General features: G+C 44.1%; 1 protein-coding gene across 3 annotated transcripts in view; it reads left to right on the forward strand.

The window, feature by feature from the left end:
* LOC309718146 (nuclear factor of activated T-cells, cytoplasmic 1-like) overlaps nucleotides 1-17594 on the forward strand; it is a 61523-nt gene that overhangs the window by 30950 nt on the left and 12979 nt on the right. For 2 of the 3 annotated variants that reach the window (XM_082553160.1, XM_082553161.1), the window contains exons 7-9: nucleotides 273-328; nucleotides 2376-2508; nucleotides 10675-11328. In XM_082553160.1, the coding sequence (XP_082409286.1) occupies nucleotides 273-328; nucleotides 2376-2508; nucleotides 10675-11328 (843 nt within the window). The remainder of the gene's footprint in view (nucleotides 1-272; nucleotides 329-2375; nucleotides 2509-10674; nucleotides 11329-17594) is intronic. The other variant, XM_082553162.1, reaches the window with a different exon arrangement.

Raw genomic sequence — 17594 nt, forward strand, 5'->3', positions numbered from 1 at the left:
TAGGAAAGAATAGTGACAAAAACGTTTGAATGAGATGACTTTGGCAGTGTGAAAATGAAACTGATGAAATAAAAAGATCCAAAACAGCACATATCAACAAGAACTTGAGAGAACAGAATTTCTTTATTCAATTTCTGTCGAAACCGTGATGTTTTTTTTCCCCAAATCCAAAAGTCTGTAGCCACACTCCAAATGAGGTCCATCTCATCTATATGTTGATGCAGTTTGTAAGGGCCTCCGCTAAATAATGCATTTGTCTTTTTGCAAAACAGATGGGCATCATCTTTGGGAGACGGAAGCCAAAGTTGACAAGGACTCCATCAAATCAGTGAGTGCACCTTACCAGCATGATTTATTTGAAATGCTCGTGCCGTCTCCAGTCCCACCTTCCCGTGAGACTTTTTCTCCTTTTCCTCTCTCTGTCTTTTCCTCATCTGTCCCCTGTAATGATGTAACCTTTGCTAAGTTATTACAAATTGCAACATAGACAATGATGTTTAGCCGATGCAATCCTGAATGGAATTTTCACAAAATCTCCTTATCCTCTTGGAAGTAATTAGACGCAGGCTGTCATGTTGTTTTTGCATCTAATCCATGAAGATACACATGTATGGGTTACACACACACACACGCACACACACACACACACACACACACACACACACACACACACACACACACACACACACACACACAATCCTCCTAGCATAGCCAGACGTTTAGTTCACACTGAGGTTTGCTGAATTGGGCTCAAACACTTCATCTACGTTGAGACCGTGCAGCCAAGTGCAAATCGCACCCTACCTGCTGCCTTTCATGAGGGTGGTAATGAGAAAATAAACCAGTGTACTCGTTTAACTGACGCTCAGTCGGACTGTTAATGTAGAAGCAAGCGAAAAGGGAATCGTCAACAGAGGGAATGAGGCAAATGTTTTTCTATGTGTCACAGGGAGCTGCCTGAGCTCTGGACTTAATTAAGATTTCATCAAGGTTCATTAGGCCTGCTTTTTACTGTGGACAGAGTCAAGAACAGAACCTGTTTGCTTGTGCAGGATGACAGTATGTTTTGAAATGACGATTCTTTTCATCAACTGTGTCAACCCACTGTAAACTAACTGAGGTGATTTACACTCGCACATAGTTAACTATCCCCAACTAAAGTCTGCAAGTCGGGATGTTTGTCGTTGGCTTGCCGCTGCTGTTTCGCTTGGGTAAATGACTCGGTTGCATCAGTAGGACAAATATGGAGTGTGGTGTCTAATTGCTCCGCAGGGCCGGCTGATGCGTGATGGCTAGAGTCCCGGATGCTGGAAAATTAGCAGTCAGCATTGATAAAACACAAATCTTACAGTGTGTTTGTAAATCTAATAAACAATTACTTAGAGACAGCGAGCGAGAACAGGCCCTCTTCTTATGCCAGCTGCGACTAGACTACTCTAAAGTGCTCCAGTCTGACTGCCTGCTCGACTGTGTTTTTATTGCCATCGAGAGTGTGCTAACTTTCACGGGGTTGGGAAGCGAGGGAAAGCGCCGCACGCACTTAACACCCTAAAGTCTGCCACCTGCATGTTTTTCTTTGTCATTATCTGGAGGGTAGACTGGTGCTGAGCTCACCTCCGACTTCCCCCCACCAACCCGTCCCTCCCACCTTCCTTCAAGTGTGGCAATGACCAACAGAAACCTGCTCTCTGTCGAAAAATGCCTCACTCTGAGCCTGTTTAGATCTAGAGGAGAGTCACAGCTGCCCCGGGATCATTTTTTTTTGCAATGTTCTCAATATATTTGCAAGTTCATATCCATACAGACTTGCTGTGGTGTATCGATGCAGAGGAGGCGAGCAGGCAAGCCAGCAAAGGCACAGCTGTACAAACAAATAAGCTGGCTGCCTCCCTCCTCTCGTGCAGTACAGGGACGATGCTAAAGCTCCTGGGTTTTCCTCAGAGACAAACACAGGCACTGGACCAACCTCTTGAGCTCTCGTGCTGCATCTACACAGTCCAGACGTGCTCATTTAGACCTGCTCCCAGTCCAGCCTCTTGGAAACAGTATCCTGAATACTGGCCAACTGCAAAACAAACATAGCTGTTGATTAACCTCTTAATTCCCACAGGTCTACAGTCATTATAAACCCATGCTGTGTAGTCTTTCCAGTCTTTTGAATTTGCAGAACGTCCTTTGAAAATATCATGGTGATCCCAAGCTTTCCAAAGATGCAAAAACGCCTCAGCCTAAATTTGAGACAAAGCAAGAAATAAAAAGTTTAAACTACAAAGCACAAAGTACTAAAAAGAAGTTGGTTATTTAAGAGGAAGTGTGAAAATCAAAATGACGTCTCACACCTGAGTTTTTATTATCATATCATATTTCTGTTTTAGAACGCTCTTGTTGTGGAGATCCCGCCATATAGAAACCAGAGAATATCCAGCTCGGTGCAGGTTAACTTCTACGTCTGCAACGGCAAGAGGAAGAGGAGCCAGTCCCAGCGCTTTACCTACCTTCCTCCAAATGGTAATAATCATCCACCCACCCTTTCTATTACCAGTGACACTGCAACACTCCTATGCTTTGCACAAGCTGCACGCTTTGCGTTCTTTATTGCAACTGTGTGCCTTTTCACATCTTGACAGCCATTCGTCCTATTTTACCTCAGCCGTTAAAGTGCTACGTGAAATTTGTAGCCCCCCTTTTTTTTTGTGAATGTTTTTGACGTTGTAAGTGGCAGCACTTGGCTGAAGCCTCTGAGCGAGTGCAGGAGGTGTGAAGTGTGTTTATTCTGCAGTGACAGCACGTTCCCCAGCCATGAGGTGCACCTACTGAGTGACAGAGCCTCCGAGCACTGTTGATGTAGAGGAGTCAATCTCCCAGCGACCTGACTTTCACACCCGGCCCCACACATTCTCTTCCAGCACACTTATGAATTGACAAAAAAACATCCACGCACACACACACACACACAGCCAGCCATTGCTTTGCCATATCATTCATGTAGCAACCTGAAAACCCAGAAATACCTCTGTCTGTGTGTGTGTGTGTGTGTGTGTGTGTTTATCACAAGCCTCAGTGTTTATAGATGGCTTTCACGTTGGAATTTGAAGAATGTATTGTTAAGAGTTAAAAAGTTCAGCCTCGAAATTACATTGCGAGCTATTTGCTCTTCACAGTAGGCACAGGTGAAATATCATCTTCAGTATCGCTTTCAAGCATCCCACGAGAATAGCATTATTTTATTGCGCCGGTTTGCTCTTTCAAGCCGCAGCTTTCCAAATATGGTGCCATAGTAAGTCCTTTGCTTGTTGGTCTGCTGAGAAGCGGCACCGACGCAGTTAAGAGCTTTTCAAGACACCGGAGAACTCTTCTGCCTCTTTAAACAGTAGTTGCTGAAGGCAGACTTAGCAAATGCTGCAGCTCATTTGCTCGAGTCGGTTTTGGAATTCTAACCAGTAACCGTGCTTTTACAAGGCACGCATTCCCCTTGTGATAACCAGCGAAATCCATTAGATCAAAACAGTGGTATCTTGTTTTCATTGATCAGAGCCTAATGGGTCTAATGCTTCTGGGATAGCAGGCAAGCAATGTGTTTAAAGACCAGAGCTGTTAATAAGATGTGACATTTAGATTATCAGCAGATGCATTTATGGCCTCGGGAGATAAGTGATCAGGATTTTGGATGAGGCTCTGAGAACAAATAGAGCACAGCCCTATTTGGAGATGCCTGATAATATGATGAACAAGTGCATTGTGGGTAACCGGACAAGTGTGGGACAAGACAAACTGTGGCCATATATAGCTGCTCATCCGTTTCATATAGAAAGAGACAGAGAGAAAAGGAGATGCAAAGGCTTTTCAACATCCACGGCGCATCTCAAAGTCAGTTCTCTGAGCGTGCATGCAGCTCTAATTAAAAGATGGCTTGTTGTGTTCTTTCCTTTGCTGCCAAATAAACCACAAGTACAGCGTGGACCACACAAGCGGGGCCCATGTCTTGTCAAAGAAGTTTAATTAACTTACAAGTGTTACAGCCAAAGCGACCACGACAAGGGTTTTGAGTTCTATTTTCAGATACAGCATACGCATTAAAAAAGTACAGCTGATCATATGAAAAACAGAGACTCTGTTGGGAGATAGCAGGTGAAGCAGAACACAGAGCTTGAGTTCCATAGTTGTGATCTACCTGGTAAAAACTTTGGTTTTATTTTTTTGACCACAATGTTAAAATTGTTCTAATTATCACAGACTGTGCACAGTGATGATGACTGCAATAGTTTCACAGTTTCAATACTGCAGCAGAGAATGAGGAAACCCTAGTGAAGCTGTTTGCTTTTGAGGGTTTCAGTGTGTGTGTGTCAACAGTGAGTGAAACAACCAACACTGCGGCCATGTACTCGGGGTGGGCTGCGGAGGAGAACACCCACACACACGCATAGACACACATTGCTGTCGACACTTTTTTTACTTCTTCTTTTTTTTGCTCGCTCGTATGAAAAGACTCTTCCGGCCCTATGTCCCACTTCAAGCACAGTTGTGGTCTCTGACGTTGTTTAGAAAGAACATTTCTTTCACACTCTGCTGTCTGTTCATCTATAAAAAGCAAACCAAAACCTTAAAATAGCCCAACTTGTTTAAAACAGCGGAAGGATGAAGCAAACACTCTCTGGGACCCAGATGCTAGTGAAAACCACCTTTATTTTCCATTCAGGTCATGTGACCATCTTGTTATTCTTTGACACTAATGCATATGTGTTTGGCAATACTGCGGCTAAACATTGATACCTGCATTTGAAGAACAAAACACATCTGGAGGGGGGGGATAATGAAACAAACAAACTGTTTGCTATATTTTGCCCCGCAAGTACACCAGACATATTATTTCAACAGGCATCATTATTTCAGCAGATCTGTATGTTCACTGCCTCTGTTGTTAATTAAGAAGTTTATATTAGGCCTGTCAGATGCAGTGGAAAGATAGCAATAGATGGATGCTGTGGAATTTTGAGACATTGCCATGCTAATATAGTGCAAAAAAATGGACATGCTCTATGTAAGTGAGGAAGAGGTAAATTGTGTATACAAAGCAGGAAACTGTTAGAGGAAGTGCCAAATACTGCAGTTCCTTTAGGCTGGCTGCTAAGGAAGGTAATAATTCAGTTCAGTTCAATTCAATATAGTTATACAGCGCCAAATCACAACACAACACAGTCATAGTCACAACAGTTGCCTCAAGGTGCTTTATATTGTAAGATAGGCCCTACAATAATACATACAGAGAGAAACCCAGCAATCATATGGCCCCCTATGAGCAAGCACTTTGGTGACAGTGGAAAGGAAAAACTCACTTTTAACAGGAAGAAACCTCCAGCAGAACCAGGCTCAGGGAGGGGCGGCTGTCTGCCGCAACCTGATGGGTCGGTAATACCAATAGACTTAAATTTTAGCAGAAATAGTGCAAAAACTGTTTTGGTCTGTATGTCTAATTCCTCATTTCTGACTATACGGGCAAACGTGGCTCCTGGTCGTTGTGTCCTTGGGCAAGACACTTTACCCTCCTGCCTACTGGTGTTGGCCAGAGGGGCCGATGGCGCGATATGGCAGCCTCGCTTCTGTCAGTCTGCCCCAGGGCAGCTGTGGCTACAACTGTAGCTTGCCTCCACCAGTGTGTGAATGCGAGAGTGAATGGTATTGTAAAGCGCTTTGGGTGCCTTGAAAAACGCTATATAAATCAAATCCGTTATTATTATATAAAATTTATGTATCACATTATGTTAAGGCTTAAAGTTTCATTATTTGGGACAACTGTGACTGACATTTGGCTGCTGCTAGCTGGACTCTTAGCTGTCTGCTAGGCTAAACTGGACTTCTCTGTCCTGATTGTGGTGTCGCTCATATGACTTTCTGTGCACACAATTGCATCAACGGCATATCTAAGAAGTCTGCGTTCCAGTTTTGGTGAGTAAAATTTCAGTATATTATTTATATGCTTGCAGTTAGAAGGTATCTCAGGAGACACCCTTGATAACCAAACTTCATAGTATTAGTTGATAATTCAACAACCAAACTACTAGTCCAAATATAGTCATGTTTTACATCAAAAGGCTATCCGGTCTTTAAGTGATGACGTGATGAATCCTGCTTCCGGGCCCAAACTACTCTGCGTTTAATAAGGCTGTTGTGCTTTTATCATGTTTTAATGCTTTGTATCTTGTTCTATTTAATCTCAACAAGCCCCTAAAAACAGTCAGTGATCACTGTCGGCCTCTCTCGGTTTTTGTTACCACTCTTCAATTTAAAGCTGAGTTTTTTAAACCTTACAATGTAATTACAGCTCAGCCCATGCAGCAGTATATTAATGACTAACCTCGTATTGTGGATGGATTATCTAAGTTGTTTTCCTGACTGAAGTTTGATCCGTTTACAGCATCCTGCCATGAGATTGTATTTGCACCTAACCATCGGGAACCCTCACCTAAACTTTTATTGAGTGGAAAAAAGTCCTCCGTTTGTTAGCGTTCATCCTCCAGCTTTACTGTTTATATTATGCTAACATAGATGTGTTGCTAGCGATCACGTAGCACATCATTATATACCAGCTAGCCCAACTTCAGTAACCCTACAAAACTCACTGCTGTTTAGTTTTCTGTCTTCATTTATGTTGGAAGTGATAGCAGAGCTGTACGTCTTAATTTGTTTCAGAAATCCCTCAGTCTGAACATGGTATATTATATTTAGATGGAAGCTAGCGAGCTAACTCCCTGCTAACTTCTAACTCCGTTAAACTTCTTCATGGATGCCTGGATGTTAAACTTAATTGTTACACCTGGTAGAGCAGCCACACTGATCATTTTATTACAGATGAAAGAATTTAGACAGTTTTTCAACTCTCAGTAATGCTGCAGTGATCGTTTGACTTGGAGACCTGCAGCAGTGTTTGGGCCCAGACATAGCTAATGACGTTAGACTTAAAGACCAGATAGCTATATTTTATATGCAGTCTATGATATACACAAAGCAACCCCCGCCTGTGTCCAAGTGAATACAAGAACTTGACCTTTCCCTTTACAGAACAAAATAAAGATTATTTTTTAGAATCTTTAGAAAAAAAGAGTTATACCAGTTATGGAAAAAATGTTTCTCCATTGGGATGAACTGATTATGAGGTATAGGTGCATTTAGCCGATGAGTCGAGAAGACTGCTATTGTTTAAATATACCATCAGCAGCATTTGCGGTTGAAGCCTAAGTGCCTGTCTGTGATGATGAGATGTACATGCAGAACAACTGTCGTCTGGTTCCCAGAATGAGCTTCCCTTTTCCGAGCTCCCGTCCAATAATTCTTGCGTGTGTAGAGATGTGACGTGTTGCTCTTGAAACAAGAAACAGTTTTCACCAACCACATTAAACAACAAATGCTAAAAAAATGCTGGCAGTGACCAAAGCTCGGGCGAAGAACTTCTCGGAACCCCTTTGTTTTTACAGGCCGTTTGGAGATTCCTCTGTAATATCAAGTTCTATTCTTAACGCAAATGGCTGCCTACTCTCTCCCACCATCACTGCATCAGTCTGTGGTTGGAGCTGGAGAGGGTAGAGCCAGAAACATGTTCTGTGACACATACAGGAAAAGTTAATGAGCCACACGTTGATCTTTTGTTGTAAATATTTGCACAGTCATGTTTTTCTAAAGAAAAAAAAATCTGGACAATGACTGAACTGTTTCTGTCAGGTCTGCAGCTTTGGGTGTTTTTACACTAACCTACAGTATACCAAAGCCCACGGTATGCTGTGTGTCCAGATTGCCTACACAGTGGGACATGGTGCATGAGGTACCTTTGAGTTAATGAACTACCACCTGCTCCATGTTAAATGTCACGGGAGATTCATGCCGATAGTATGAGGTGTGTCCAGAATTTCTTAAAATGTTTTTCACAGTGGCATAATAGTATCATATTTTACCAGTGGAAAAGAGTGTTAGAACCTAAAATACCTCTTGAATTCGTCCAGAAGTACAGATGCTCTTCTTTAGAAAGTGTTTTATAAAGCTCACATAAGCCTTGCTTGCTTTTTTTAATGAAATAAACAGATACAGACACACATCACTGTCCCTATTCCCATCAGAGGAAACAAGTGCTCAGTAAAATACCTATATCATTCCTGATCAGTTCAATACAAGCAGACAGAAGGGAAAACTGCCAGAAATGGAGAGAAAACCATGTGCGGAGCATCAACAGTCTGTGGGCCATAACCCACAGGTTGGGAGGAAATAGAAGCCAGCTGAAGTTGCACTGGGCCCGGTGAATCTGTTTTCTCAGTTCTCATATAAAGTTGAAATGAGACATAGAGATGGACCAAGCTGGAGGAAACACGTCTGTTTATAAATCGAGGAGGGAGGAGTATGAATTTTGGAGAAAATGTTTGCAACTTTGGAGAACAGGCAGGTGGAGGTTTTGCTTAATGTAAAAAACAATGCTTAGAATTTCCTTTACTCTTAATGAACAGCCTTTTCCTACATAAGTCAAACATGTCAAACAGCCGTCCCATTATGCTGAATGCGAAATGAGGAATGGCGTTGCACCAGGCCCAAATGTGGATTCAAGGACAACTTGATTAGAACTTGGTTTTAAAAGGTCAAGGTCACGGTGAGCTTACAAAACACATGTTGGGCTATAACGCCAGACTTTATACACTAATTATGACACAATTTCGTAAAAATGTCTAATAGGATGAAAAGATAAAGCTGTAAAAACACTCTTTCTGGCAGCTGGTCAATGTCATAATCCAAGAATAGAAGACAGCGAGGTTGCAATTGCTGTATATGTCACATGTGCTCAGATACTTAAATAATGACAGCAATCTTTGGTGAAAGGCATCTGTACATGCAATAAATTACTCTGGACGTATGCAACTTTCATATATTGTAATTATTTTATTTTTTTCATTTAACTTTTGCAAGGAGACATTTGAAACAAGATATCAGTTTTCAGGATCCGTTAAGCGCGATGTTCTTTAAATATTTAACGGGACTTTTGTTTTTTTGACTGATTTCATAAGGCAGAAGGTTAAATGTGTTTCAAATTAGAGGCAGCAATGCAGATCGGGACCCCAAGCTAAAATATGAAAATGGTCTCATTTTATGACATTTCCACTCTGATATCACACCCTCGGCTCCTTGGCACACTTCTGTCCATTCACACCAGAGAAAAAGGCACAGGAGACAAAGGCAATCTGGAGGGAAGTAACTGTGGATGTTGTGTGAGCATGTGACTCACTTGTTATTCCCCAGGCCATGGAGAGGAGGCCTGTGCATCATGGGACTCGCCTCACCGTGCTGCCCCAGACACCAAACCTGGTCTCTGGGCTCTGAAAGCAGACAAGGCTGACGTAAATGTGTTCCCTGCCACGTTATCGCTGCTCTGTAGCTCGGCACCCCGGAGGCTACAGACGCGTTTGGTGCCTTTTCAGACCAAACTCTCACATACCTAGATGTCTTTTTTTTTGACACAGTAAGGGACAATTTGCCTTTTTTTCTGTCAGAGAAAGGTTCTATTATGTACAAAAATCATACACACAGACATCTTATTCATATTGACAGCTTCAAGTAAATGTCACTACGAAGTACATTTAGCCAAAAACTTTTAATGGCTGGCACCAAACAGTCACCACACCCATTAACACATTTTAACAATTGCTAGGAATAAACAGTATGTCCATTGTGACTCAGAAGCCTTTGCTGTGCATTTGGGTATCTTAACACGGGCCTATTACTTTTGTGCTGGCACAGCCTGTGCATGTGTACTTATATAATAACTCAGCAGTGAGCTTGTTAATATGGATCCCTCTCCGTCACTCCATAAACACGCCGCTGTTTATGAAGGCTTCGGATTGTGATTGAAATTTTCAATTAATAGAAAACCTTTCTTGACAGTGAAGAGGAAGTATGTGATACCTGTCAGTCAGAAGTAATCAGGAAACAACGCAGACAGTCTGCACTGGATTAGAAGTTAGAAGGGAGCAGGCAGGATGATCAAATGGGGTCACTGCACTCTCTGCATTAGCTGAGGTCTGAAGCTCCTGAAACCACAGGCACAGCTCTGCAACCTCTTAAGCAGCTCAGGCAGCCTAATCAAAATCAAATCATCTCCTTTTTTTCACCCCCCCCCCCCCTCCCCTCCCCTCCCCCACCCCACCACCACCACTATCTTTTTGGTCCTGAGAGAAACAATTACTTCTGGAGTGTGGAGGAAACCTGGGGGTCCAGAGCAGCAGCAGCAGCAACAGCAGCAGCACTCCACTGCTTTAAAGTACTTTTATTGGATATCAGAGCTGGAGGAGAGTCCAAAGAAAATAGGTCCTATTCATTATTAGAGCCAGCTGTGGCTTTCCACACTGATGACTCATCCATTTTTCTTTCCTCCCTATTCTTTTGCTTTTTTTCACGGTGTGGTAAAGATGGGTGGCAAAAGAGGAGGCGTAAGGATTTCTCTGTTAGAGGACTCTGCCAAGTTGACGCTGAGCCCAGATCCACTGGTGGTTGTTTGTTTGGATTATAAAGGGTATCACAGGCGCAGTTCTGCCTGCTCGATGCTTTACTCAGCCTCAGTCATACGCTCACTGCGCCACGTGGATTCCCTGCACGTTTTATAACCTCTCCTTTCTTTCTTTCTTTCTTTCTACTTTCCCCCATCAGTGCCGATCATAAAGACAGAACCCCACGATGAATATGATTCTCTGGGTACCGTGGGGCTCTCCATGCATTCCACTCCTTACTACAGCCAGCCAAGACTCACTCCCATCATGCCTGTGGCTGACCCTGAAGCCTGCCTGGTTGGGGGCTACCCTTCGTGCCCACCTCGCCATGCTGCCATGCCATCGTCACCCCCCAGTTCAAGCCCCACCCTTCATGACCTGTCTCCTGTGGCATTCAGCAAGTGCCTCCCCAACAGCCCCACCCACGCAGCAGCACCACCGGGACCCATGGTAGCGCCCCCTATTCAGGACAACCCTGGCCACCCTAATCTCGCCCACCCATCTTCGCCAGATAACAACTCTTCTCTAGGGTTGCTCTACTCCCAGGGTAGCCCCAACCACCTCAACAGCCCAGAACGCCATAACTACCACCCTATCTATACCAACAGCAGCCCCTCATCTTCCCCAGCGTCCCACCCTTCCACTCCAGTTGGGCCTGCGGAGAGCCCATTCGTTCAGGCCTACAGCCCAGTTGGCTCAGCCCAAGCTGGAGGGAGGTCACCAAGCTTGCTACCTGAGGATGCCAGCCCACCTTCGATGGCCATCACCGTCAAGCAGGAGCCCCAGGAACTGGACCAGATGTACCTAGATGACGGTGAGTTCCTGCAGTGTATGCACATTATCCAGAATAATAACTAAATAAAGTTTCTCTTTATGAGATCACTGTCCGTGCCAAAATTGGCTGTTTGGGCAACACATCACATTTATTTAACAGCTTTTTCTTATCTGCAAGCCCTCACGCACGGCCGCACCCTATTGCACCTCAGAGTATTTCCTGAAAAAAATTCTGGCAGCATATTTACGTCAGATTTGTTTAATTTTAGGCCCAGCGGATTTATTTGCTTTTGGTTTTAATGTGCCGGCCAGCTTATGTTGTCCGAATGGCCGCTTGACTTTCAAAGGGTAAATTGCCTTGATGGGATTTTGAAACAATCTGTCAAAACATCACAGCACTGGGGTCAGCCGGGGTGCAGCCGAACAAAAACAGTGGCACACGCGTAGCGATCCAAACTGTTGACACAACGACTAATGAAGGAAGCAAAACAATGGGTAGGGGTTTCCTGAGCCGGCCCACCCCCTCCTCATCACCACCCCCAAATATCTGGGAGGGATGCTGGGACGCAGGAGGCAGAGGCTTTGTTTTCCCGTCATTTCCCCACGGAGTCCACACCATGCAGCTGTCGTCATCAGGGGAGACTGTGGGGTCACCAGTCTCCCTCTAGCAATGAAACCAGTCACACCCAAGAGACCATATGGTTGGGTTTATTGCCTCCTGTGTCCATCGCACATTGTGTCTCTAAGGGCAGCAACCTGTTATCTGTGTTAGCAGAAGCTCCACTTGCTGTTATGATATATATCCATAGAGCACATCCCTGGCATCCAGCCAGCTTGACCTGTTAAAATCTGCCTGCAAACTACTAGAGGTGGTGGAGAGGGGAGGGAGGCGCCACCGCATTGAACTCAGGAATATCACCCTTCCTGTGCACCTTTTGTTCAGTAAACTGTTCAGTTGCATGTGTGTGTATGAGCTCATACGCATTCACTCAACAGCTCTGGGAGTACAGGGGTGATAGGCATGAGGGGACCTGGGGAGTTTTGCTGTGGAACTGTAATTGAGTTGAAAAGCAGTTGTCAGCATATCTGTCAGTCTTGATGAGTCCCGTTAGTCATTATCTCATAAACAGACAATACAGACACAGGAGGGATGTCTGCCCCTTATCAGCTCTATAAACTGATTTGAAACTTTCTCTTTCCTCTAAAAAAAAACAACAAAAGTAAATAAATCTTTTAGACTTTTTCCTCTTTGAATTCATACAAATCTGGACTGTCTGGAGATGTAAGCTGAATCCTTTCTTGTTGCTTTCAATAATTACGGCAGCAGAAGCGTTCACGTGGGCATTAATTGAATAATGTAAAACGATAGCTTTATTTTGAGTTTTCTACTACGGTTGCCAAACGGGTCCTTTTACACCAACCGACGTGGCAGTGCTCATCCAAGTAACCTTGTTTCTCTTCCCCGCTACTCCATCCTCTGTCACTTTAGCAAGCTCAGTCTTCCTCCGACCCGGTGGCCAAATGTATTCAGCCTGCGATTATAGCTACATTAGGGACGCACAGGAATGTGTATTGATTGACCAAAGACAGTGAGGCAGCCCCTTGAAAACCTCAGCGTGCTGCCGTTTACATCACCTAACGTCTGTGCAAGCATCTGTGGTAAACTCTTGGAGTCCTGGTAAGTGTGCGGTGGTAACAGCATACTGCCAAGGCATCTGCTGCTCCAAGGCCCGACCCTATCCAAAACCCCTCAAATGAGCCCTGAGCTAAAATAAATAGGATCGGAAGGCAGCTCAACCCGGCGTCTCACTCCCCCGTCTGTACGCATTACAGCCGTGTGTTAGCAAGCTCAATTAAAGAAAGAAGACTAGCAGATGACCTCACCGCGGCAGCGGTGATTTAACACCGGCCATGAAGAAAAAGCGTTCCTCCCAAGCAGTTGGGGAGGCCGTGATTTGGAGTCGGCAGGAGCACACTTGATCTTCCCCAAGAGCAGTGCACCTCCCACGCCCTAACACTGAGGCCTCCCGACTCTCATCAGCCAGAGGAAATGTGTCTCTCTGGCTGGGCCCAGGTTTTACACAGCCCCTGAGAAATCACTCAACTTATCAACGGTGAGCTACTGTACCGTAAGGAGCTGGGTTAGCAGGGAGGGGGTCTGAGATGTAAACACCCCTAACTGCCGTAGACACAGTCTCCATTGTAAAGTGCTGAACTCTTCCCTCTGCTGCGATAGAAGCTTTACTAACTTCAGTGTGAGCCATGATATGATGGTTCTTTTTTGTTTTTTCTGCAATGAGGTTTTATGGGAAGACTCCAGTTGGCAGTCAGATCACCGTTGGAGCTCCCATTTTCACTCAGTGGCATGTTGGCTCTCACCCGCTTACAGCCTCACTTCTCCTACCTGGAATTAAGGCCAAATATCAGCGTGGTTTAGGGAATGGAGGCGAGAAGAGGCTGAAACACCCTTCTGCTAGGCGACTACGCCTTGTTGCATTGTTGACTCACTGTGGTAAACAACTCATAGTGGGGCTCTTGTAAAAGCAAAGATTTCAGACATTTCGTACTTACTCGCAGCCCGCTATCTGTACTTTATGAGCTAGAAAAATGGCAGTCAAATGAGATCAGTGGGTACACAAATAGAATTTTATGAATAACTCGGTCTGAAGGATTACGTTTGTCTTGTTAGCTGAACTAATTAAGCCAAAAAAGAAAAAAAGAAAAAAGCTTTAATGACAGCATGTTTTTGTCATATATTTTAAGGCGCACTTCTGGTGACACCGCTTCCTGTGACATATCTTGGTCTACATATGAAAAACACGGGTTACACAAACCTAAGCTACTATTCTGAGACTTATTTTTCTTGCCTTGGAAACCTGTTCCTGCTGTTTATAGGTATTTTGCTGTGGTTGCGAGTAGAGTAGAGTAGAGCAGAGGCGATGTGTTGGCAGTGTGAGGCATTCAGGGCCTATGAGGCTGCTGCCGTGTGTCCTGTCTCATTAGCTGCTGCTGTGATGGGTGATATCATGAAATGTAACTGAATGCAGCACGCAGCAAAGGAACTACTGTTAATCAGAGAGCCAGATTTCTACCACCTGCCTCTCTGGGAAACAGAGGGCCCTTATTCCCTAAAATAAGAAAAACACAGAGTGCAAAGCAGCCTCTGCTGATTTCTGACATTTGACATATGTGCTCTGGTTTCCTTGTGTTGCAAGGTAGTTTTTTAGATGGGAGCGTTGGGGGGGGGGGGGGGGGGGGGGGGGGGGGGGGAGATTGCGATTGCTTCCTCCTCAATTCAAAGCTAGTGTGCTTTTTACTAACTGAAAACAGAATTGTTGTTGATCCTTCTTTCCTCCTTCCTTCGCTGCCCAACTCCCAACCCCCAGCAACAAAAGCGGAATTCTAGCCTTCCCGAGGATCTCTGTCCACCACCAGTGCTTCTGAAGGCAACTCAAAGCATTCTTCATGGAAACTTTTACACATCCTGGCAAGGTGCCCAGACCCCAGGACTCCGCAAAACCCCTAATGATGATTGAGCGTGCGTCCTCACTGCGCTGAAAACATGCTGAGTCGCTAACATTGGAGTGTGCCGCAAGGCTTCATTGGGGTGGGGGGGGGCAGAAGACTGCAAGATTTGGGGGTTGAAGTGCCTAATGGGACTCACTAAAGCAGGGCTACTCCTGTATGTTTAGACAGCATTAGTATAGTATACGTGCGTGCGTGTTTTTTCGCTATTAGTTGGTCGACTCGGCTTAGATGTGGAAGCACTGTAAGTGACATCGTGTGCTTTCACACCACTCCACCTCTGACCCGCTGGCCTTTTGGGAGCAGGTCAAGCTTCAGCTAATAGTATACAGAAAGAAAGGCTGTCTTGTGGTTAAGTGCAATGCCTAGAACATAGTCTCCTTCTACACATAGTGATATTGACGGGTACAAGAAAACGCGTGATGGCTTTTTTATTATTTATGGCCACAAAGAGGATGTGGATATTTTACTGTTATTGTTATTGCTGCCTTCTCATATTAGGAATCACGTTTTTCTGGCAGCCCTTGACGTGGTGAAGTATAAGTAAAAGTTTGGGCTTGCTGCAGAAGTTTTACAGTCATGGGAAAAATTAATAGGTGGGTGCACTCTTGGCTTGGCCTTTAAGACCATCAAAGCTATGGATCAACAACTACACATCTGGGATCAGCAATAGATTAGCTTCAATTTCTTCTCATTAAGATTAAAAACCATTATTTTTACTCTGTGAATTGAGCAGCTTTGGCTCTTATTGCCCATTATCAGATACTACAGGCCTTACTAAGCACTTTAGAGAATATGCTGTTCGGTAAATATGAAGATCAACTTGTGGTATGAGCTGTGTAAGTGTAAGTAAATGCTTTGCTTGATCCCATGAGCTTGTTAATTGTAGTTATTTTAGTAGCACTGGAAAAGATGATAGCATGCTGGTGATAAAAAATAAAAAACAATAGTAATAATACTACTAATAATAATAATCTTTAGACCCTGTCGCAGCACACAGCTGGATACATGAAGTAATTCTCATAAAGCACATAACAGTGTGGTTAAACATGCTGATTTACAATCTGATGTGTAGGAGTTAAAATGGAGGTACATTAATGGGACCCAGGGAATTCAGTGGTGTCCTTGCTGAAGAAAAATACATTTGCACTTGAGTGGAAGTCCTCTAGATTACCTTAGCTCTGTTTCCTTTTACATCTCTTTTATGTCTGTCCCGCTGGCTGAACATAAGAGCATGTAGATTCCTGGTTGTGATCATAATAGATTTTTTGTAACACATTTTGAAACCCACTCAATTACAGACCCTATTGCCCAAGATTGCTCGCAGTTTAGCAAATGATTGGATCCAAGTGGTTACATATGACAGTGGCAATGGGGTTACCTTATTTGTGCTTTGATTTTAAGCTCTTTGTAAATCCATTGGGAATATTATTATAGTTCTGATAGATGCAGCAAGACGAATCTGTACGAATTCGATCCATTTATTACCGCAACAGGTTGGCTTTAATGTCTGTGTGTGTGTGTGTGTGTGTGTGTGTGTGTGTGTGTGTGTGTGTGTGTGTGTGTGTGTGTGTGTGTGCGCACCCCAAACCCTTGCAGCTGAGCCAGAGGATCTGGTCTGGTTTCAGTCGCTCCGTCATAATATCCACAGTCACCGAGAAAGAATGCGTCTGCTGAAAATGTGCAGCTAAATTATCTAAACAAATTGGGTTTCTTTTGTGTCTGGGATCTACACACGGACACATTTAGATGAAAGACTTTGATTCTGGTTTTGAATGGGTTTCGCGTTTCTTTTGCCAAATATCAGAAGTGCGTGACGCAGAACTGCTACCGTAAAGAACGGTGTCTTATTTTTTCTTCGTCGCGCACTGTGTGGCCTTCTGTGGAAGCATATTACCTGGCATCAATAGGAAAATGGACTTCGGCGAAGCATGCAATCAAATATAGCAGAGTAAAGCCACATGGCGCACTAGATGCATCCTTCTCCAGACTCATCTGAGTCTATTCATTAAGGCTATATTATTCCAGTTCACCGTATGTCATGTATTTCTTATAGTTTCTCCTGACACAGCCGTTTAGAGGCTCGGTTTATGTGGCTCACATTCTGAGGTTTAGGAAACACGTGCTGAAAAGCCACCGAGCCACACGGATCACAGCAGGTCAGGACTGAGACAGGGCCTGTGGCTTGGCTTGGGATCTTCCTGTGTATATCTGTGATCATAGAGCTACCACCTCATGCCAGACACTCTCATTACTGAATCGTAACATGACAAATGTCAGTGTGGTTGACGGCTCTGACTGGATGATTTCCGAGCAAGTCTCCTTCCTCCATAAAGCTCTGAAGGCTGCATTTAAGCTGTGAATTCAGCTGCGTCCAAGCTTTTATCTGTTCATTTTCTAGCTGACATTTTATGACACTCAAGGCTGTTTCAGTATACATCATCCGTGGGGAAAGGCGGGTTCATGCCAGTTGCACAACTCAAGCCTCCTCAGTGATCTCGGTGAGTCGACTGGTATTTTGTTTTTTTATGACATAAACATTTTGTCCAGTCCACAATAATTCATCACCAACCTTAAAACACTGTTCCTCTGTGGAGATAGTGAGTCTTACTCTGAACACCACAAATGCTGCGCAGTCACAGAAACCATAAATTTGCCCTGAATCGTGGATATTTCCTCCTGGCATTAAATAATATGAACACATGGAAAACTCATACAGTCCATACAAACACCCAAGAAGCACAACTGATTTAAAAGCAAGCATTTTTTTTTGTTTTAGTC

Source organism: Aulonocara stuartgranti, assembly GCF_965226115.1.
Source record: "Aulonocara stuartgranti genome assembly, chromosome: 11".
Taxonomy (NCBI): domain Eukaryota; kingdom Metazoa; phylum Chordata; class Actinopteri; order Cichliformes; family Cichlidae; genus Aulonocara; species Aulonocara stuartgranti.